Raw genomic sequence first — 22,559 nt, 5'->3', positions numbered from 1 at the left:
GATGCGGGATGGGGGACCTCTTTGGCGGCGCCTGAGCAGCAGGGTGGGACCTGTGTGGGGACTGGGTGGCTGTGACTGCCTGGAACACTGTGGGGGAGGGACTCAAAGATGCCGGGTGCCCATAGCAAGTGTGTCACCTGTCTGCCATCCCTGCAACTGGGGAAACTGAGGCCTGGGGGTGGGGGAGGGCAGGCACTCCCTCAAGGTTGGAGTCATGGCAGGACGGGCTAGGTAGGAGCAAAGCCCAGGCCTCCCAGGCCCAGCCGCTGCTCAGGTGCAGGGCCTTCCTGCTCAGGGCCGCCAGCTGCAGGTCCTGAAGACGCGCTCCTGCCTCCAGGGGGCACTTCTCCCCCTCCTGCGCCCCTCATCTCCTCCCCATTCCCCTTCCCCCCGTGCATGCGCCACGGTGGCCATGTGCACACATGTGTGCACACCCCATGTGCATGAGTGGGGGTGTCCTCAGTCCTCCTGCTCATTAATCACAAGCTGGGCCCTGGTCAGAGCGAGTCCACCTGTCGGAGGGCGGCCCTGCCCCCAGGTGACCGACCCCTCCTCAGCTCGGCCCCCAGTGAAAGGGGTTCGGCTTCCCTTGTGTGGTGGGTGCAGTGTCACTGGGTGAGGGGAGAGGACACAGTGAGGAGGGACGGCCTGCCCCTCAGGTCTCCACACCGCTGACCCTGGCCATGTTCCCCGCAGGTCCTGGAGGTGCACGAGAACCTGGACCGGCAGCTCCAGGACAGCTGCGAGGAGGACCTGAGTGAGAAGGAGAAGGCCATTGTCCGCGAGATGTGCAACGTGAGGCGCTTCCCGGGCCAGGGTCGGGGGGCGTCCTGGCTGGACACTGGGAGTTGCTACCTTCCCGGGGGAAAGGATGGTGACCTGGAGGGCTGGCTGGAGGCACTGGAGCCTGGGAGCGCTGGCCTGGCCTCATCCCCACCCCCACCCCGAGAATGAATGGGGTCCCTGATCTCAGGGTCTGTCCATCCCGGGAATGTGCCTCTGGCCCCCAGCACTGGTCTTGTTTACCCCTCATGTCCCGCCTCTCAGCCCCGGTCCCAGGTGTCTGGCTCCTGGCCTCCCAGCTGGGTGGTGGCCCTGGTGACTGCTGGTGCTTAGCCTGAGGTGCAGGTGACACCCCCACTCTGTGGGCCTGCAGGGCTGGGGCTGCCTTTGTTCTGGAAGCTGGCTGCCCCTGACCGACCTCATCAACATGGGTCCTCACTGGACCCTTGAAGGAGCCAGAGGGAAGGGTGGTTCTCAGGGGTTGAACTGGGGTCTCCCGTGGAGTGGGGTGTTCTGAACACCCTCCTATGCTGCCTTCTGAGTCCATGGGCCCCACTGGACAGCTGTGAGGCCGAGCCTACACCCTAGTGGTGACCTGCTCAGGATGGCAGGTGTGGCTATGAGGATGGACATGCAAAGACCTGGCCTGAGTGTTTCCAAGCTTTACGTGGCTTCAGTCCCCTCCTGGCCCATGGCTCTGGGATGTGTGCACAAGCCAGCTGGTGGGCTTGGGGTGGCCCTGCCGTCACATCTCGCCTCTCCCCGCAGGTGGTCTGGAGAAAGCTGGGAGACGCCGCCAGCTCCAAGCCCTCCATCCGGCAGCACCTGTCTGGGAACCAGTTCAAGGGGCCTTTGTAGGCCTCTCCTCTGTGGACGTGGACTGTCCCTGCCTGGGATCCCCCCAGGGGAGTGGCAGGCCTTCCGGCTGAGCCTCCATCTTCTTCTTCTGTGATGAATTGTACATAGGATGCTGCCTGCTGTGGCTCGGCAGCCATGGGTGTGGCCCCTGCTGGCCGGGCCTCCATCTCCCACATCTCACACCAGCAAACTGGGAGGCGAGACGCTGGCTGTCCCCGCAGTACAGCAGCCTGGACGGCCCTTTCCCACTCTGGGCCAGGCTTCAGGCTCGCTGTGCGAGAACGGAAGGCTGCTCTGAGCTGCCCAGCGCAGGGATCATGCCAGGCTGCGCCCAGCACCTCACCAAGCCCTCCATCCACTGGCTGCCACCACACTGGACAAAGGCCACTGGCAGCTGGACCTGGTGCAGGGGCACCCCTTCCCATCCACCCGCTGTGACTTGAACGCTGGCTCCCCAAGCACTGAGTCCCAAGAGCCACGGGCAGGGGAGCTCCCCAGCCCTTCCTCTGGCCTGTGCACAGTCCCCTCCTGCCAGCTGCCACCTGTTTTTAGAATCCACCCCTCCCCTCTCCCCCCAGTGTCGCCCTGCCCTGTGCCAGGTGTGCCCTATATTTTGGGGACCCTCCTGCCCCAGTGCCTGAGGCATCTCCGCTTCCATGGTTCACTCTGGGCCAGGAACACAGGAAGGCGGCTGAGTGCAGAGTCCCCGGCTGAGCCCCATGTGTGCCCCTCTCCGATGGGTAGCACTGGGTCATGGCTGGGCCTCCGGTCCACTGTGGTGTCCCCTCTGGAACCTGGCCCCATCCTCAGTCACTGTGGGCAGAGCCGCATGGCTGCAGTGACAGGAGTTCTGTCCCCCTTGGAAGGAGCCTGACCTGGCTCTGGCTTTAATTTGCTGTGTGACCTTCAGCAAGTCACTCAGCCTCTTCAGGCCCGTGGTGCAAAGTGAGGTCCTCTTAGCTGGGCTCATGGTAGAGGCCATCACTGTAGTCAGCTGTGCTCCTAGCATGTGAGCCGATGGTCACCTGCTGGAGAGGCTGCTGGGGGCTGGCCTGGGGCGAGGCCCGAGCTGAGTTCTGCTGCCTCCTCCAGGGGACAGTCCCTCTCCTCTCTGAGCCTGTGTCCTCCGAGGGAGCATGGGAGCATGAGGGTCTCCTTGCAGGCTCTGGGGGTCCAATGAGACCGTCAGTGTAAATGACCATGTATCAGCTGTAAAGTGCAGTATGTACATTTTCACATTCATGTGAGGAAAAGGAGGCACAGAGGGGGTAGGCGGTCAGTGGCATCACAGGTGAGGCCCCAGAACTTGGCAGGCTGGCCAGGCCACACTGTCAATGAGGTTGCAGGGCCCTGTCCACTCACCCCATCAGCTCGTCCATCCTCGGACTCCCAGGTCCTGAGGGCTGCCCGTGGCCTTGTGCGGCTGGTACCGAAGAGCCCGAGGCCATCTTTGCATCAGGCAGCCTCACCCAGGCCCATGTGAGGGACGGGAACCAGGACCGGGCAGTTCCTACCGTCCCCTGCCGTTGGCGCCCTTGGGTTGTACACTCAGGGCAAAGGCTCTCGGTCCTCCTTGTGCCCGGGGGTGTGAGTGGGTGCTGCCCTGGGCATTACCGGGAGCCGTGGGCTTTCGAAGGCCCTTCCATCAGGTCGGACGGGAGCTCCCTGTCACATGGTGGTGGGTGACTCCTGCACCAGGGGGCCGCCAGCTGGGGTCAGAGGCCCCCCTCTGGTCGTGGAGTCCAAAGAACCACAAGCGGCCGAGGGGGAAGGGGCCATCTGGGTGGGCTCCACGTCCGGGAGCCCATTTGCCACGTTTGGATCAGGTCGGCTTTGCCACGACTGAAAATAAGCAATAAGGAAGGCCTCCTGGTACCTGCAGACGCTGCACAGCGGCCCGGGGACAGCGTCACAGGGAAGTGACCCTGTCCCCGGACTGCGGAGATGTCCAGGGAGGAGGTGGAGTGGGCCGTGGAGACCTTCCTGCCCGTCCCTGAACCAACCCTGTGTGGGACGGCTTTCAGGGATGGAACTGTACCTGTGACAGCCATCTCCCAACATAACATGCTGTTAGAAAAGCCAGCAGCAGAGCAGCGCTGCCTGACCCCACTGGGTCGTTCGCAGTTGCAGGGGAGCTCACAAGCTGGGGGGCTCCCATGGGCCTCACTACCGGGGCAGCCAGGGGGGTGCCAGCTCTGCCACTAACGGGTGTGTAGGTGACAATGGGTGACCGTCGGCCCCTGGAGCCTCAGCTTTGAGCTCAGGGTGGGAGGGGTGTGCTGACCTGGGTGTCCTTTCATAAAGGCCCCTTTGCTTTCCAAACCCTCCGCTTCTAGATCCCGCAGCCACGGGGACACCTGCGCCGTGGCCTGTTCCCACTGTGACGGAGCCCACCCTCAGCCTCCCCCGGGGGCCAGGCCCATCCTGGGATCGCCATCTGCTGGCCACTCTAACGGGTGGTGCGTTTTTATCCAGAAGTGATTAGCTACACATCAGTGTTTAAAGAGAAAAAGTGACCTTTTTTTTCTTGAAAACTTGAGAGGAAACAAAATACTACTGATTTTTTTTTTTTTTTAAGAAACAGTGCATGGCTGCGGAGCAGGAGAGGTGTATATTTTCATAATGTGGGAGACTGGGCTGCTCTCTGGACCTGGCGGAACGTCTGGTTCCCATTCCCGGGCCGCAGCCATGCTCTGTCTTCTGTAGGACGTGACCTCCTGAGAACGGCCAGCCCTGCCCTGCCCGGCTCGGTCCATTTCTACCTTCTATTGAACCACTTTGATTTGGGGAGAGAAAAATTAATAGAACTTTTTGATAGTGTGGTAAAAACATTGAACTATTTTAGTAAAAGGTAACAGAGAAGACTGTGACAGTGTATACTTTGCGCTAGATAAATAAAGGCTCTTTGCAAGCCTCCATGGTGGTGTGCAGTGTGTTTGTCTCAGGCGATGGCTCGTTGGGCAGAGGGCCATGGCCCCTGGGAGCATTTCAGGTGGGGCTGCAGCCAGCACACAGCATCCCCATTTGGGCCACTAACTGCTACTCAAGGGGCCGCTGCCTACTCCTTAGGCCAGAAATGGAAAGGATTTCAAATTCAAACCCTTATCTAACCTAGCAACCTCAGAGGCTGGCCCATGAGGGTGCTGCCCAGGAGATGTGGGTGAGGCTTGGCGGGCAGCGAGGCCCTCTGGGGTCCAGAGGGCGATCACACCCAGGGGCTACTGCAGGCCCCAAGCTCTGTCAGTAACAGTTTCAGAACTGCTTTTATTTGGATAACTGACTGAAGGAGTCTCCTGTGTAACCAAGATGGAAGTCACAGTATGTTGTTATATTCACACTTAAAAAATATCTATGTACTGGAACTTGCAGATCGATGTAAACATACATTACTTCCCAAGTACATTCCTCCCCTTCTTCCCAGAGGAAAAAGAAAAAAGCCATCCAACCAGGCAACCCCTTCAAAATAACTTTAATACAAAGATGTAAATATCTCTAAATCAAAAAGCTTCTTCTGACCGACTGGGTGTCATGGAAGAGAACACGGAATGGAAGTGATGACGACAGCTTGACTTCAGATGGAACTGGACTGTTTAAAACTGCGTATCCAGGAAAAATAGGCACTGATTTCTAGAAGGAAATTCACTCCTTACGGAAGCTATTTATTGAGCCAATATGGCTGGTTAACATTTTCACTAGTATAGTCACCCAGTGCAGGACGCGGCCCTCAGCCGACACCAGCACAGCCGGGCGGCCCGGGCACTACCGAGGCTGTCCCCACTCCGGGCCTGGAGGACCATCTGATCCATCTCCCGGGCCTGGTCCATGTCTTCCCATACTGCAACTGTCCAGCATTATACAAGGTACCCTGCTGCTTCCTCACTTCAACTACCCTTCAAGGTAACTAGAAAAACTTGTTAAAAAAAAGAAAAGGGAAAAAAGGCATCAGGTTATCTCATCCAGGCTGCACGCCCCAGGCCCCCGACTGGAGGCATGCCCGGTGGGGGGATGGGTGGGGGCACAGGTGGCTGTCCTCCAGGGGGGACAGATGGAGGTGGGTAGCTAGCTGGAGGCAGGCCCAGGCCTGGAGGAGGGTGAGGTGGAACGGCATGGGTGGGGGGCAAGCGTGGAGGAGGGGGCGGGAAGTTGGGGTTGTAGGTGGGTGGAGGTGGAGGGTACCCGGGAGTTGGGGGTGGGATGGCAGGTGGGGGGAAGGAGGCTGGGGGAGGGGGCACCGGTGGTGGGGGTGGGTTGGGGGGGTAGACATGGTGGTAGGGCAGGTGGGCTGGAGGCCCATAGGCAGGGGGCAGGGCGCTGTAGGAGGGGCCCTCGGTCTTCATCATGGACTGCAGGCTCTGGTAGCCCTCTCCAGACATGTAGGAGCTGGTGGTGGACATCCCGGTTATGTAGCTGGAGGGTGGCGGTGGCGGTGGCCGGTGTGGCAGCGGTGGTGGCTGGTGCACAGGGGCCGGGTGGGCCGGAGGAGGAATCTGGACTTTGGGGAGCTCACTGGCATCCACGGGGCCTGGTGGCTCAGCCTCGCCTAAGGCAGCCGCGAGGGGAGGCTTCCGGTCTGGAGAGATGAGTGGAGAGACGAGTCAGTGCCCAGCAGCTCCACAGACCCCACCCCCACCCCCACCCCATCACAGCACCAGAGTGTAACTCAGATCTACAGCAACCTGCCCAGATGTGGGCAATGTTCACACACTGGCAGGGCTGTTTTCCTAAAATTGATTCTAAACTCACTTTTCCTGGGTAGTTCTGCATTTCTGGATGTGACCAAATATACTTAGAATTTACAACGTCCTCAAAACATCTGTGTAAAAGTTTTCTGAAAGATCCTTGGTCGTTACTGTTTTAACATTTTGGCTGCAAAGTCTCCCTTCTATCAACTTTCCCTTAGACCTCCCAAGCCTGCCCTTCAAAAAGGTAGAGAGAAAAGCTGGCACCCCATTGGCTCTCAGCAGACACTGACCTGGTGGTGGGTGGGCCGGAGGCAATGGAGGGTGAGTGGTCTCTATTTTGGGAATTTTAGGTGGTGGTGGTTCTACGAAGAAAAAGATTAAAAAAGCACTCATATCTCTTCATGTAATAAACATATTATAGTAAAAATAAAACGGACTGTTCAGGAATTTCTTTGGGGAAAAAGAGCAGATAAGAACGTTTTACGGGTACTTGAGGAAGGCCTCAGCTATATCAGCATGCCCTGGCTCATTGGTTGAGCGTTGTCCCATGAACTGAGAGGTCACAGTTCAATTCCCAGGTTGCAGGCTCGATTCCTGGTAGGGGGAGTGCAGGAGGCAGCCGATCAATGTTTCTCTCTCCCTTCCTCTAAAAATCAATAAAAAAATCTAAAAAAAAAAAAAAATGAATCATTATGTACTAATCCTTTTAAAAGAAAAAAACAAAACAAAACAAATACAACTCTGATCTCCTACCTCCCCTCTAAAAAGGAAACTAACCCACTATCCCCTTTTCCACAAAGCAAATCCTTCCAACAACTTGAGAGCAGCAAAAAACCACTTCCATGACCGGTGTGACTTGCTAATACACAGAACACACAGAAAGGCCCCGAATGCTCACAGGAAACCACTACCTTTTAACTCTTGTTTAGTTGCATTTCCAGTTTATTTTCTCTCACAAATATTTGCTCCATTTGGCATCCCCTTAGAAGTCACCGTTAGAGAACTGGAGGCGAGCGACCTACTTTAAGTGCACTTGGGGCAGAGGACACAGCCCACCCTTCAGGGTTGAACACCTGCATGTGAACAGCATCCCCAGTGACGACACTACATCGCACAGATAAGGCTACACCAAGTCCAATCGCTTCTGTTTAGAAAGGTAGAGGTGTGGACACATGATGGAAAAAGAACGCCATCTTTTTGTTTGTATGTTTTGGCCCTTCCCGAAACTCACTTCATCTGGGCTTGCACATCACTGATCGGATTCTGCCCCGGCATTGCTGATCACTTTCTTGGTTTCCTCTCTCAGACTTTGGCTGGATTCAAGGTGTGGGGACGTCTCTCCCTTTATCATCAGGGAGATGAATCGACGTCTCTAGCTTCTATCTCACCTCCAAAACCGGGGACCTGACTTTCAAGTCCCATCCCTAGATCCAGCAGCCAGCACCTCGCAGGCAGCCTTTTCCTCTATCTCCTGACTGGTATCCCTCTCACCTAAGCACTCCCTCCAACCCCCCTCCCACCGCCAGACAAGCTAAAGCTGTCCAACAGAAATATCAAAAGAGCCACCCATGTAATTTTTAGTTTTCTAGCAGCCATGTTCAGAACAGTTAAAATTAATTTTAATATTTAACTTGATATATAAAAAAATTGATTTCAATGTATAATCAACATAAAATTGACTAATAAGATTCTCTGCATTCTTTTTTTTTTTTTTTTTTTAGGGGGGGGAAGAGGAAAAAACATGGATGTGAGAGAGAAACATTGATTGGTTGCCTCTTGTATATGCCCCAACTTGGGATTGAACCAGAAACCTAGGTACTGGTATGTGCCCTACCTGGGAATTGAACCTGTAGCCTTTTGGTGTACGGGACGATGCCCCAACCAATTGAGCCACTGGCCAGAGTTACATTCCTTTTTCTTACTAACGCTCAGAAATCTGGTGTATATTTGCACTGAGGGTACCAGGCCATTGGAGTGGGCCACACTGTCAGTCCTCTGTAGCTACTTGCACGTACTGTTCTGCTCAGTCAGATCTCACCTCCAGGCTGTCTGACCCTCCCTTCCTGGGCCTCTGGCCATCATTCTGACTCTTCTCTCACCAGGTCTCACCCAGATGCTGGCAAAGTCCTTCCCATTCCCAACCATCTGTGCTATTACTACTGCCAGGAAACTTTCTAAAATGAACTCAGACTTTGCCATGCTTCTGCTAACCAACCTCCCATGGCTCCCACTGCCTATGCAAAATCGGTCCCTCCAAGTAGGTAGGCGCTGTCATCCACTCCCAACCACATTTCAGTCCTCTCAGAAGTGATGCCCTTTCAGCTCTTCCTGTTCCAGGAAACTCCTCTCTCCATTTACTTCCAATTCCTTTGCTCACCTGCCTCCTTCGACCTACAGGCTCTCCACTCTCAGCTCTAGTTCTTCTCCAAGGTCACCACTGGCTCTCTCTCTCTCTCCAACAGATGCTGCAATCAGCTCAGGATGACTGTATATATCTGCTTTTTAGTGTCTGACAATGTTTGCTCATTCAGAACTAAAAAAAATTTACCTGTACTCAACTCATCATTCCCCCACAGATCCTGCGAAACACGTAGCTTTACTATAACTTGAAGATCTCGACAACAGTACCACAAATAATTCCCTGAGGTCCTACCATGGAACTAAGCAACAGAGAAACAGAGACAAGTGGACACTGTGCTTCAAAGAGCTCAGCACAACAGGGCCAATGACACACAAAACTTCTCACTTTCTCTTCTGTAATCATTCAGGTTTTGCTCACTCTTTATTTGCTTCCAACACAGAAACACATTAACCAACTCTGGGCTCTACTACATATCTATAATAATAAAAGCATAATATGCTAATTAGGCCAGGCGTCCTTCCAGATAACCATCCGGATGAAGCCGAGGCAGCGGGAGGGGGGGAGAGGGGAAGGGAAGGGAGGTGGGGACTGAGGCAGAGGCAGCTGCCATGGCAGAGGAGGTTGAGGCAGCAGCGGGGCTGAGCCCCTTGAACGAATTTCATGCATCGGGCCTCTAGTGTACATATAAAAGGCGTCTGACAGAGGCCTGGTGCCATAAGCAGCAGGGCTGGCCGTGTGGTGGTTCTCTGGGCAACACCCTGCCCACCACGCAGTCCTTTCTCCACACCATCCTGCCACTCGGTGTTCAGGACGGGGACACCCAGGGCACTTCACTTTCTTCACGTTTTTACTGTGTCACACTCCACTAATCTCTAACAATATATATTGTGGCAACTGGTCTCCTACATTCATGATGACATTTTATATATGTGACTCAGTACATTGTTATTGATACCTTTTATCAAAATATAATCTAAAAATAGATTTGGGATAAACAGAAGACAATGTGTTTTCTGGCAGAGTGGGTCAAGTTTGTGATGGGGTCTTTAAATTTTAAGGCCAATCTAATCAGAAAAGAAACACTGTTGACTAAGAATTTAAAGTTTTGATAAGCAGACATATAAAACCAAAAAACAGAACCGGGAATTACCTGCTGCTTTGTTCTCTTCTTTGGGAGAAACAACCTGTTGCAAAAGAAAACACAACCGTTAACCCAGACCCGGGAAGAGTGAGAAAAACAGACGAACCAGGGACGAAATCACAGTGACAGAACGTGGCCTCACACAAAACCATGCTGGCTTAACTTGCAGGGCAAACCTGCCACCTGCAGAGCACCGTTCTGCTTCCTTCCCCTTTCCCTGTCCGGAAATACTCCCTTGTCTCAGTTCTGAACACTGAGTCTCAGGCCTCTAGCGCACTGCCCTGTTTGATCAGCAAAGTTGGCTGATACCTATATATCCTGCATGGCTTCTTCTAAGACTGAGTAACAGCAAATGCCGGGCTGCCACCATTGGGAGAAATTTCTACCAATACTGTCACTTAAAGATACAAACACTACAGCCCTGACCGGTTTGGCTCAGTGGATAGAGCGTCGGCCTGCGGACTGAAGGGTCCCAGGTTCAATTCCAGTCAAGGGCATGTACCCTGGTTGCAGGCACATCCCCAGTGGGGGGCATGCAGGAGGCCGCTGATCGATGTTTCTCTCTCATCAATGTTTCTGATTCTCTATTCCTCTCCCTTCCTCTTTGTAAAAAATCAATAAAATATATTTTAAAAAAAAAGATGCAAACACTACAGAGTCAGAGGGACCTGGTTACACCCATTCCAGCAGGGTACAGAGGCGGAAACGACACCCTGGCAGGTTTCAGGGCCCTGTCGGAGGTGACACAGGCAGCAGCAGCTGGAGGAGGACAGAGCTTCTCCTCTGACCACAGAAGTTTTCAGGCTCCCCATAGACATGCAGTCTGATAGCGATTTTTAGTGTTCCGTGAAATCCCTTTGAAATAGGAATGTGCTCAGGTGGGGCACTGCCACCAGGAAAGCTGGCCATGCCCAGTGCCAATCTGGCCACTCACCGTGGCTCGCTTCACCTGGCGGGGGGGACTAGGCTGTGGGGACGGTTTCTTGGGCTGCTGGACTTGCTGTGGCGGTGGTGGCGGCTGGGTTGATGGCTGCGGGTCCTTCTGTGGGGGCTGCGGTGGTTCAGGGCCTGGAGCCGACTGTGATGGTGGCACTGGTGGCACTTGTGGTGTGGGGTTGAGCGATGGAGGCTGATGCAGCTGATGAGGCGTGTGATGAGGCATCTGTTGTTTTCCTTGTGAGTAAAGATCCAGGATTTGGTGGCAGATATCTAAATGATAGGCGACAATTACATTTACCACAGATGGATATTTGAAATAAAATTTTACCTAGAAAAATAAGCCAGCCCATTTCCCTTTGAGCCACGATTCTCATACAAGGACCAACATGTCAAAATCCTATCTGGAATTCACCCTGCCTCTGCTGTGCACAGCACTGGTGGGTATTTTCAGGTCACCAAAACGATTTGCTTGGAAAGAGTGGATATTACATTTGAAATGTTAGTCACAGCTGCTTCTGAAGAAGAGTTTATGCAGGCCTATCGGGAAATCTGTTCAGGAATCACGTTCTCAGGGCAGCACCATCCCAACACGGAACCCCCTCACAGAATGATCGGCATGCCCAGTACCTTCCAGAACATCCACAGGGACATCTTGCACAAACTGCTCCCACCATCTCCGATACATGGGTTTGGAGGTCCATTCTTGTATTTCAAATTTGCACAAACGTCCCGCGAGATACATCACTGCCACTGCTATGATCTCTGGTTCCCACTGCAGTGACAAGGTCGTGCAGAGACTAGTTCAACAGGAAAAAGAGGTGACTTCACTTGGATGAACAAACATTTGTGATTAACTCAATGCATGAAAGTCAGATGCTGCATCTAAATGGCAATTTGCTTATCCTTCTCTAAACACCATCAAATAAAGTATTATACATAGAGTCCTCTAAAAGCATAAAAATAAGTTATTTTAACCACAGTTACTTTGATTTATGTTCTTCAAACTGTTGAAATCCTAGCTAGAGAAATGTTTCTCCCAACAGCAACAACTCCACTCACAGGCACTTTGTTCCTCATTAGATCCCTGGGCTCTAGAACATCAAGGATCTAAAACCGTGACACCATATGGTGTTTGTGTTTTTGCAGAATCAAATGGGTCCTCAGTATTTAGTTGTCCAAACTCTCTGGGGTACTGTTTTAGATTTATGTTTCAAACTGGAGATAAGATTTCAGGATCCTGCATCACCATGACATGGCAGGGTATTGCCTCTGCTGGCAACAGGAGACCTGGACTTTGGCCCCAGCTCTGCCCTTCACTGGCTCCTCAAGCTGGGTTAAGTCAGTTTCCTTGACATAAAGTAGGGGTTTGAGTAAAGTGACATATGAAGTCCCTGGGTATTTAAAAACACTATAATTAAAGACTATATTTCCATTTCTATAGCTTGTTAAAAAACTGTAATTAAATCAACATTTGAGTATATGTACCTGTCATTTACAAATGTCCATGCCATTTGAACCAACTTTTGAATTTTGTTTTTATCACCTAGAAATGCGGGGAGGGGAGAAAGGTAAATTAGTAGGAAAAGAAAATAAAGCAGCAGCACAAGAAGCAACAAGTATTCATATAAAGCCCAGGTACCCTCAGCATCATTCCAATACACAGCGAAGAGCTTCCGCATGGGAGACAAGGACAAATGAGTGTGCCCAAGCCCCACCTCTGTTCTCTCCACATGCCCTATGCTGAGAGCCACCGTTTATGGGAAGCCTGGCTCCATGGCTGAATTTATTAGGCTATTTAAAAAGTTCTGACTCATTTTCCTGTCTCATACCACTTGGCAACTGGATGACAGAATCTGTTTATACACAAAAGGAAACAGTACTAATAGCCACAATATTGAACTGTCTGGGCAAGCTATAGCCCAGGTACTTCACACACCGAATTTTCTGCTTTCCTCTTTTAAGCATAATCGCAGTGTCATCAAATGATGATGAAGACTTGGTTTCAGAATAAAAAAGTTCTTTTATTAACTTTTTCTTACCTTTGAGTTGTTTTGCATATTTGAGTAGGAACTGGTATGGATGTTCTACCTGTAAATCAAACTTTATAGTCTGTAGTAAGATTCTCTCCAGAACCATTACTTCTTCCTAAAAATAAAATAATAAGTGTTGGGGTTGTAGTTTTAGTCACAGGTCTAAATCAGTATTTAAAAAGTGAACTTTTCTATTTATTATTTTTTAAATATAGTTTTATTGATTTCAGAGAGGGAGAGGGAGAAAGTGATAGAAACATCAGTGATGAGAATCATTGATTAGCTGCCTCCTGCACATCCCCCACTGAGGATTGAGGCTGCAACCTGGGCATGTGTCCTGACCAGGAATCGAACCGTGACATCCTGGTTCATAGGTCGATTCTCAACCACTGAGCCATGCCAGCGGGGCTGAAAGTGGTGTTTTTAGAACATAACTAAGTCATCTATGTAATTATTTTAACACCATTTCCTGACATGAGCAGGGATTGTGGGGAAAAGACAGGATGGGAGGTATAACCAATAGCAATCTCTGGGTGTTTGAGAATAGCTGCAAATGTCAATTCCTCCCACCATTCTTGGGAAGCAAAAGACGCACATGCAGTGCAGATACATGTACGCAGAGCACTGGCACTATCCATCTACCCAGAAGCTGCCAGCACCCCTGAACCAAAGAAGCCACACTGCTTCTGGTCTAGGAGCACAGCCAGCCAGGAGGGGACTTTGTTCCTATCCACGACATGTGCTACCGCCCCTAAAGTGCTCAGAACATGACTTGGCACGTTAGCAAGAGCTACCTAAGTGTGGCTACATCCTCTTTCCTCCTTACAGAAGCAAGGGAAAGTACCTCTGCACAGGGACCTGGGACTGGAAGATACAGGAGTCACAGCCATTGCCAACACAAGGACCTCTATCTTTTTTAATTTTGTTCATCCTCACCCAAGGATATTTTTTTCCATTCATTTTTAGAGTGGAAGGGAGGCGAAGAGATAGACACACATTGATTGGTTGCCTCCACACAAGAGCTGGGGATCAAATCTGCAACCTAGGTACATGCCCTTGAACACTGACCCTTCAGTCCAAGGGCCAATGCTTTAACCACTGAGCAACTGACTAGGGCAAGGACCTCTATCCTTCAAAAAAAAAAAAAATCTATATTTATTATATATACTAGAGGCCCAGTGCATGAAATTCATGCACAAGGGGGAGGGGGTCCCTCAGCCCGGCCTGCCCTCTCGCAATCTGGAATGCTGCATGCATCAGTGACCATACTTTTCATACAGGTGAAAGGCATCTTGCTGTTGTATGGGCAACTAGATTTTTTTTTGCCCTAATTATAAAAAGTTGTACATAACATGATCTTTCTGAGGCAGCAGTACCATTTCCCCATATTATGGGTGGAAAAACTGAAGCAGAGAAAAGTAACTGGCTTTGTCACACATTTATAAGTGTCAGAATCAGGGCTGACCACAAAATGTGCAAGCCAGAGTCCATGCATGTCATCGCTGAATCATCCTGTTTCTTCAGTTAGAGTAGCCTTGCCAGGTTTCAATTTTTAAATCTAAGACACTGTTCCCAATATATAGGGTAGGATCCCTATGCCTGGCCAGCAATCAGGGCCAATCTGTGGGGCGACGGGGAGGGACCCCTGCTGGCACCCGCTTTGGCTGGAGGCCTGGCGCTGCCTGCTGGCCAGCACCACCTCCCAATTGCTGCTGCTAGTCCCCTCCGTGAGAGATGACCAGCGGGGCGCTTGCTGGCTGTCCCCGCCCCGATTGCTGCTGCCTCCGGTCGCCTCCCTCTTGGGGGACAGTGTGTGTCATAGGGACTTGTTGTTCTGTTGGCCGTTCCACCGTGTGGTCTATTTGCATATTAGGATTTTATTATATAGGATATATATATTTATTGATTTCAGAGAGGAAGGGAGCAGGAGAGAGAGAGAGAGAGAAATATCAACGCGGAGCATCACTGATCGGCTGCCTTCTACATGCCCCACTGGGGATCGAGCCCACACCCCGGCCATGTGCCCTGACCTGGAATCGAACCGTAATAGGTTCATAGGTCGACCACTGAACCACACCAGCTCGGCAGGACCTCCATCTTAATGCTACCACAAGGAACCAAGATTTAAAGGCAGGCAGTTATGATTCTTACCTTTGGGTCATCTCCAAACTGGCCAAATTGTACATCATTTAATAAACTACGAGCTGTTTTGATGATATCTTTACATTTTTTGGGTGTTTCTTCTACTTTCCCAGCCAGAAAGAGACAACAAGCTCCTGTTACCTAAAAGGAAGACAAAAGTTCCTGAGATATTGTTCTCAAAGCTCACACAGAAACACAAGCAAAGATTTTTGACCTTCACTCTCCTAACTTCCCCTTTCTTATTCACAAGGAGCTCAAAGGAAATTTCACACACACACCCAATTTGGCCCCATAAATTATTTTAAATTTAATTTTCCAAAGAACATGTTATGTAAACAAAGTAGATGCCAGAAGGGAAAAAACCCACAGACACAAATTTTCTTTTCACACTGTGATCTTTGTTCCAGAAAAAGAACACAGCTAAACGCATGTCTGGTGGAGTCCATGTCTGTGCCAGTGCCCAGCTGTCCTTCCTTCCCCTCACGCTGCCTGGACCTGGTCCAGTTCCCACATCACTGAGGTGGTCTCACTGCTCTCTCTCCAGTTTTTCTCGGCCTACTCTCATCTCTCCTGAATGTCTGACCCTCCACAGAATCCTCTTCGTTAGATGTCAGACTCTGTGCCAGGGGTACAACGCTGACTGAAACAGTGTCCTTCCTCTAGCACTTGTGTACAAAACTAAGGAAAATCGTAGCTAAAGGAAAAACCCCAACAGACTGACCTCCTGTTAAGTCTAATTCTGTCATCTTCTTTATGAAACTCTTCGACCACTTCAGTTTACCTACTGAAGTCTAATGCCCGAGCCTGGAGTTCAATGCTTACAATGGTCTGATCCAGTCTACCTTTCCACCCAGGGCCCCCATTCCATTCCTGCCAAATGAACCTCCTAGCAGGGCTGGTACTCACCACATGGTTCCTCCATGTCTTTGTCACGCTAGTTTCTGCGGGATCACTGCTCTGTCCCATCTGACATTTATAGTCAGGGCTTAATTACTGCTGGCTCCTCCTCCCTAGCACATTCCCTGATCCCTCCCCAATGCATTAATCTCTCTCTTGAAGCTGCAGCCTTCCTTCTGCACCTCTCCTATGGTCTCCCCTCCACCACATATTTTGTACGTCACACCTCAGGACTAAAAGTACTGAGGCAGGTTCCCTGTCTGAATCTCCCACAGAGCAGAAGACAGTGCATGTTTAAGGAACAACTGCAGAATGAGCAATATGGCCGGAAACATTTTTATTCCTTCTTGGCCTTTGTTGGGTCTCAATTATAAGCCCAAATTTATCTTGGCAAAGGTAATAGGGAAGTAAACTTGCACACAAAGTGCAATATGACTGTGTCCATATCAGGCTAAATAAAAGGATCTGAATGTGTTTAATTAAAAAATGAAAAACAAACAAAAAATCACACACAAAGTTCAAACTTGATTTTGTTTATACATAGTATGTACTATATAAAAATAACTACTTTCTGGAAATATAAAAATAGATTAAATTAGTTCATTGAACTGTGTGGAAATAATTACATGTGATAGAGAATTAAAATAAAATTTAAATACTTACATATCTTGGAAACTGCTTAAAGGAATGAAACATATAGAAGCGATGAAAATAAATTATTCCAGTTGCCAGGGTATCATAGTGTCTGTTGTTCTGGTTAAGGACTTTAGTCAAGAAATTGTTATTGTTTTTAGTTAAATGTGGAAAAACTAAAACAATAGCAAGCAAGTCAGTGGTAAAGTAAACACCGTCAGTAGCAAAGCAGGTATATGGGAATCTCTGTATCAGAATTCATCCCAGCAAGGTGGGTTTACACCATGAACAAGGCCAGGCTTCACCATCCTTCAACTGTGATCACTGGGGGCTGTTTTCCTCCTGGTGGCCACTTGCTCAATGGCTAAGTCTACACATTTAAATGAAAAATAGGAAACCGAAAACCCCCAAAGAGCCAAGCTAATCAGAAATAACATTAGTTAACAAAGATATTCAAGGGCCATTTTAGTACAGAGATATTACTATATGTCTATTTAAGGTAAGATTTCCTTTTTAAAAATTGATTAGAGAGAGGAAGGGAGGGGGAGAGAGATAGAAACATCAATGAGAGAAACATTATCAGCTGCCTCCTGCCCGCTACTGGCGACTGTGCCCGAAACCCAGGAATCAAATCAGAGATGTCTTGGTGCATGGGACAGTGCTCAACCAACTAAGCCACACTGGCTGGGAGATATTACTATGTTTTATCAACAGTATCTAATTTAATTCTCAGTGTTGGCGGTGGGAAGCCTGAAACAGATTCCAAAGAGATAAGGATACAGTCCCAAACGTGTGCCCACATCAAAGATGAAGCGAGCCCCCTCTCGGCGGTACCGGGCCTCAGTGGCTGGGTCAAGTCCTTCTAGCTGAGAGGGTGTATGAGCCAAGTCTTTCTTATCCCAGTACCAACATGGTTTTGTGTGGTCCAGGTTTGCTGAGGTTACTGAAGGGCTTGAATTTTCTTTATTTTCCTTCATTTATTGAAGTAGACTTGTTCTTTTCAAAAGATTCTCTGAAAATGTTAGGATCCTATGAGAAAGAGAAGCAAAGTTGGAAAGGGATACCCATGTGAAGCAATCCCAATCATTGAAGCAATCTAGAATTACAGATGGTACCTGATTTTGGATAGAAATTTCCCACAGAAACATTACTGATTGGCAGTTAAAAGCCCAAGCTGACCTCCAAAGCCAATTAAAACATTTGTACACATTGTCTATGCCTTATAATAACGGACTTGAGCATCCATGGATTTTGGTATCCACAGAAAGTCCTGGAACCAATCCCACTCGGATACCGAAATGCAGTGAAAATAAATGTACATGGATAGAATGGAAACAGTCCTCTAAATGTTCTACCCCCCTTGAAAAGTTCTTACTTCAGTACTATAACCCCATTCCCTATTACTCTTCCATTATTTTTTCACAAGATCCTAAAGTCACAAATTTTCGCATTAGCAGTTCATGATTACTGTGAAAGACGGAGAGATTTATGAGCTCCACAAAGTAAAAATCTCTCCATAAACAAGCAGCATGTCAAGGCATTTTAGCGACATCTTTCAAGAATGTGCCTTTGATATTTCATTTTACACGATGAAAGGTTAAATTCAGTTTTAAACATTTAGAATTATGGATACTTACAAGTTGGAAATGGCAGTAAAGGTCATTACTTGATTTTTCACACAGTACAGAAATTCCCTCTAAACAGTAATATTTGGTCACTCTCTAACCTTCATTTGGCCACTTTCATTAATGGAACTGTAACAGTTTACTAGGCAGCCTATAGCATTGCTGAGTATCAATAACTGGTATTCACATTAATTAAAAAATTAATTAATATATATATAAATTTAATATATATATTAAAAAATATATGTATATTTTATTGATTTCAGAGAGGAAGGGGGAGGGAGAGAGAAACATCAATGATGAGAGAAAATACTTTTGCACGCCCCCTACTTGGGATTGAGCCCACAACTTGGGCATGTGCCCTGACCTCCTGGTTCATATGTCAATGCTCAATCACTGAACCACACCAGCCAGGCAAACATTCATTCTTGTATTAATTTTATATTAATTTTGAGATCTGTTCTGTTCACTCCCTAGATCTGGTACATAGATGGCACAGAATAAGGAGTGAATTAAATCCACCTTTCAACAACTCTCTAGAGTTCCCACTTAGCTCCTTGAAAATAACTTAACCTATCTACTGACTGTCTTTCAAATATGTGAAGATCGTTTTTACATTCCCGCTCTTCTCCAGGGCAAACATCCCATTTCCTCCACATAATTTTTAGTGTTTCAAGATTTCCCCCTAAATATTAGCATCCAAAATGAAAAAAAATATTCTTTATATGACTGGAGTAATACACATGGGATGAGAGGTTACTAATATTCAACATGTCCATTGAGGGGCCACTGAGTTGCAGCATGCCTGCAAGTTGTTTTCTTATCTTCACAATTTATCACTGAGAAAACGGAGCTAGTGAGACAGGAAGCAACTTGCCCAATTCACACCACTAGCAAATGGCAGAGCCACAGTTTATCATTAGGTTACGATACTGCCTTTCCTCAAATGGACACTAGGTTCCTCTATAAACATAACATTATGCCCTAGAACCATTTTTGTCAAGGTAGGCCTTCTTCATCTCCAACATGGACAACTGGGTTTCTGTACATTTAATCATGCCTGGTAAATCTATATCTTGTTAGTTTGGGCCTATTATTTTAGCCTTTAAAAACTTGTGTCATTTAACATGTTAACTACAGGTTTTGAGTACATTTATTAATTTGAGAAGCATGCTTCATATATTCAAATTTGGTAATAAAAAAGTGCTAACCAGAAAAAGAGCAAGACCAGAGATCTGTAGTCTATCTCTAAAGACCTCTCTTCATTCAGGCTGACACCAACTCATGAACCAACATTCTAGGTTTGGTAACTTGAATGGATATAAATCCATCTACTTAGACCTCATCCAGCGTACATTTACCTGTGCTGACTAGGATAGGAAGAGATTATGTTCAGTGACCTGAGGCTCTGCTGGTTTGAGCTTCCAAGTACTCACAAACTCTTTGCTCTCTGACAAGATTCTTAAATAGATTATTAAAAAGTTGTAGCATCTGAGAGCCATCTAATAAGGTCTGAGATATTTATAAGACTCCAGTTTTCTATCATTAACTGTACTTTGAGGGAAAATGATTCAATCAAGAGACACAGTCAACACGAGATGTATGCGGCTGCTGCCAGTGTAACACAACATACATTATCTTTTACGAGAAAGAGTACATTCTAACGTAAAGAGTAAAAGCATAGTATAGTGAAGGAAACCACAGTTTTGTCACACTGAAGCTGCCTTCTTTGGGACATAGGTTCTAAGCTGGTTATTAAGGAACAGGACTCAAGAAAGAACCTCTGTCCCTTCCCCTCTCCTGCCCAAGAGACTCAGACAGAAAAACCTGCTTCAGGAAGGAAGGAGGATTAGGATGTCGCCCAGGTCTGTAAGCTGGTACCCCGTGTCCCACTGTTTTTGAGTCACCCAGCAAGGATTTTCCTGCCTGCCATTATGTTCTGCTCTTCCTCAGCCCATTCTCACTTCTGAAATCTAATATCCTGTCCCCACATTTTCTCCAATGTTGCCTCCCCATCTTTGGAATTTTCATGCCTATGTGAGTGAATTCCCCATATGCATGTATTAAAATTTTTACTTTCTCCTGTTAATTTGTCTCTGTTCATTTAATTCTTGGCCCAGCTATAAGAACTTAGACGGTGGGAGGGAAAGTATTAATTCTTTTAGCTTCCACAACAGTAAATACATAAACCAGTAACATAGTTGTTTATTATCATTAGCAAGTATTACATACTGTACATAATTGTACGTGCTACACTTTTATATGACTTTCAGTTCAGATTTGTTTACACCAGCATCACCACCAACACATAACTTGCACTATGATATTATGCCAGCTACAGGGTCACTAGCAACGGGAATTTTACAATCTTACGGGACCACCTTTGTATGTGTTCCATCTTCGATCAAAATGTCACTATGGGGTACACGACTGTAGCTCATTTTGTAGGCCAAAACTATGACCATTTTTTTCTTTATGATATTCAATTTTTTGAAAGTGGCATTTAAAATGTAAGCATCTTGCCCTAGCTGGTTTGGCTGGGTGGATGGAGCGTCGGCCTGCGGACTGAAAGGTCCTGGGTTTGATTCCATCAGGGGCACATGCCTGGGTGGGCGGGGGGGATCCAGGAGGTTCTCTCTCATCATTGGTGTTTCTATCTCTCTCCCCCTCTCCCTTCCTCTCCGAAAGCCATAAAAATATGCTTAAAATAAAAAAAAAAAAGTAAGCATCTCAACAATGATAGTATTTCGTTATTGCTTTTGGTGCAATCTACTTTTCCAAAATGAAACAAACGTTAAACATGCTTATGCACAAGTCAGCTAATATGTTTGAAAATATAGTCAAAATGAGACAAAAGAAAATAAAACCCAAAATTAGATACCTGTGGTTGTCATTCTGAAACACACACACAATAAAAAACAAGAGTCCTGGATAATTACTTAATTTACAGTCAAAATTACTTAATAGGCAAGCATCCTAATAATACAATCTTAGCCGAAATGTCTGCAATACAGAGCGCTATGTACGCCACGCAGGGTTCCAGGATGGGACCCCCAAACCCTGGAGGATCTCTCCTTCTACCCCGTTCGCACAAACCTCTAACGCAGTGGTTCTCAACCTTCCTAATGCCGCGACCCTTTAAATACAGTTCCTCTTGTTGTGACCCAACCATAAAATTATTTTCGTTGCTACTTCATAACTGTAATTTTGCTACTGTGATGAATCGTAATGTAAATATCTGATATGCAGGACGTATTTTCATTGTTACAAATTGAACATAATGAAAGCATAGTGATTAATCACAAAAACAATATGTAATTATATATGTGTTTTCCGATGGTCTTAGGCGACCCCTGTGAAAGGGCCGTTCGACCCCCAAAGGGGTCGCGACCCACAGGTTGGGAACCGCTGCTCTAACGAGCGCCTGCAACTGCAGGGCGCTGTGCTGGACCCCTCTCCAGAGCGCCTCCGAGCGAGAAACGCAGACACCAGCAGGCTCACCTTACAAACACAGAAAGGCCACGCGCAAGGAACTGCTCTTACTGGTGGAAGCCGCGCCTAACGTCGGGTGGTGGGAGCGAAAGCTCCATTGCACCGGCAACCCACATTTAGGGAGCGCAACCGACCGCGCTCTGTGCTGGTGAGAACAACTGGAGGACCTCTGCACGGACGCCTCAACTCCCCAAAGAACAACTCCTTCGGGACCCAACTGCACCGGCCCAGGACAGGATCCGCAAGAACCAGGTCTCCGCGAGAACGACTCCGGACGCGGAAGTGCCTGGTCCTCCTTCCTCTCCAGACCCCCGGGTCGGAGCACCCCGGTGTGAGCGGCGCCCGGGCCTCAGCCTGGCCAAGTTGGGACGGAGACCCCCAAGCAGCTGGGAAGACGCGGGCAGTCCCGGGCTGCGGGAGCGCGCGCGCGTGCTAAGACCCCGCCCCTTCTCCCCACCAGCTACAGAGTCCCCAAACCTTAGCCGCCCCTTTGGGCGAGGCCCGCTACCCTGTGCAAGGCCGCGCGAGGGCCTTTCTCCTCCGCTCTTGCGCCTCAAAACCCTCTCCCGAATCCCGTCCCGCAGCCCCGCCACCGCCCGCTAACTTCGAGCTGACAGGGGGCAGCGGGAGGAGGCGGTATCCGGGACGATAGACTCCACTAGGGGGTGGAGGCAGCTGGCCCTGCCCTACTAAGACCTTTAGGTACGCGGGAGGGGGGTGGCGCTGCCCGCGGTCGGTCGGTTACTCACCCCTCGCCTCCGATAAGCCCCTCAGCGACGTCTCTCCTTGCCGACCGCAGCCATCTTGGACGTGGGATGTCGGGGAGTACGTCATTGCGCTGCGTCGGCGCCGGAAAACACGGCGGCACGTGTCAACCAATCAGAAGAAAGCAGAGCTCTCAACGGAGGAACGAACAGCCAGTCATTTTCAGGCCCCTCCCCGCAGGAGGAGGAGCCTGTCAGAGGGACACTCCCG

At 48.9% G+C, this 22,559-nt stretch overlaps 2 protein-coding genes across 4 annotated transcripts in view; one reads left to right on the top strand and one right to left on the bottom strand.

Annotated features, from left to right (window-relative positions):
- The window catches only part of LOC139009863 (coiled-coil domain-containing protein 85C), a 69,793-nt gene extending 65,236 nt beyond the window's left edge, over positions 1-4,557 (top strand). For both annotated transcript variants that reach the window (XM_070413988.1, XM_070413980.1), the window contains 2 exons: positions 697-795; positions 1,552-4,557. In XM_070413988.1, coding sequence (XP_070270089.1) covers positions 697-795; positions 1,552-1,641 — 189 coding nt within the window. In that variant the 3' untranslated portion in view covers positions 1,642-4,557. The remainder of the gene's footprint in view (positions 1-696; positions 796-1,551) is intronic.
- Positions 4,558-5,093: 536 nt separating this feature from the next.
- LOC139009845 (cyclin-K) lies at positions 5,094-22,407 on the bottom strand. 2 transcript variants are annotated; one of them, XM_070413964.1, is made up of 11 exons: positions 22,334-22,407; positions 17,248-17,496; positions 16,498-16,579; positions 14,947-15,078; positions 12,805-12,910; positions 12,251-12,308; positions 11,393-11,562; positions 10,761-11,035; positions 9,836-9,869; positions 6,614-6,685; positions 5,094-6,211 (listed from the first exon to the last, which is right to left on the bottom strand). In XM_070413964.1, exons 2-11 carry the CDS (start codon positions 17,442-17,444, stop codon positions 5,589-5,591), a joined length of 1,749 nt encoding a protein of 582 aa, XP_070270065.1. In that variant the 5' UTR covers positions 17,445-17,496; positions 22,334-22,407; the 3' UTR covers positions 5,094-5,588. The 2 variants fall into 2 exon arrangements, with proteins under 2 accessions (XP_070270065.1, XP_070270071.1); XM_070413970.1 differs by lacking the exon at positions 22,334-22,407 and having other exon boundaries at positions 16,498-16,587; positions 17,248-17,336.
- Positions 22,408-22,559: the final 152 nt, after the last annotated feature.

This window comes from Myotis yumanensis, unplaced genomic scaffold (assembly GCF_028538775.1).
Source record: "Myotis yumanensis isolate MYYU_CA2020_CCGP unplaced genomic scaffold, mMyoYum1.0.hap1 SCAF_1, whole genome shotgun sequence".
Lineage (NCBI taxonomy): Eukaryota > Metazoa > Chordata > Mammalia > Chiroptera > Vespertilionidae > Myotis > Myotis yumanensis.
Note: the sequence above shows the minus strand (reverse complement) of the source record. Positions and strands in the feature narration are given on the sequence as shown.

What these genes read in the sequence shown, in the direction of transcription:
- LOC139009845 (XM_070413964.1), bottom strand. Translation starts at nt 17,444, where the DNA reads ATGAAGGAAAATAAAGAAAATTCAAGCCCTTCAGTAACCTCAGCAAAC. An exon ending in AGTTTGGAGATGACCCAAAG is followed by an intron (nt 12,911 to 14,946) that starts GTAAGAATCATA and finishes TTTTATTTTTAG; the next exon opens with GAAGAAGTAATGGTTCTGGA. An exon ending in AGAAGAGAACAAAGCAGCAG is followed by an intron (nt 6,686 to 9,835) that starts GTAATTCCCGGT and finishes TTTTCTTCGTAG; the next exon opens with AACCACCACCACCTAAAATT.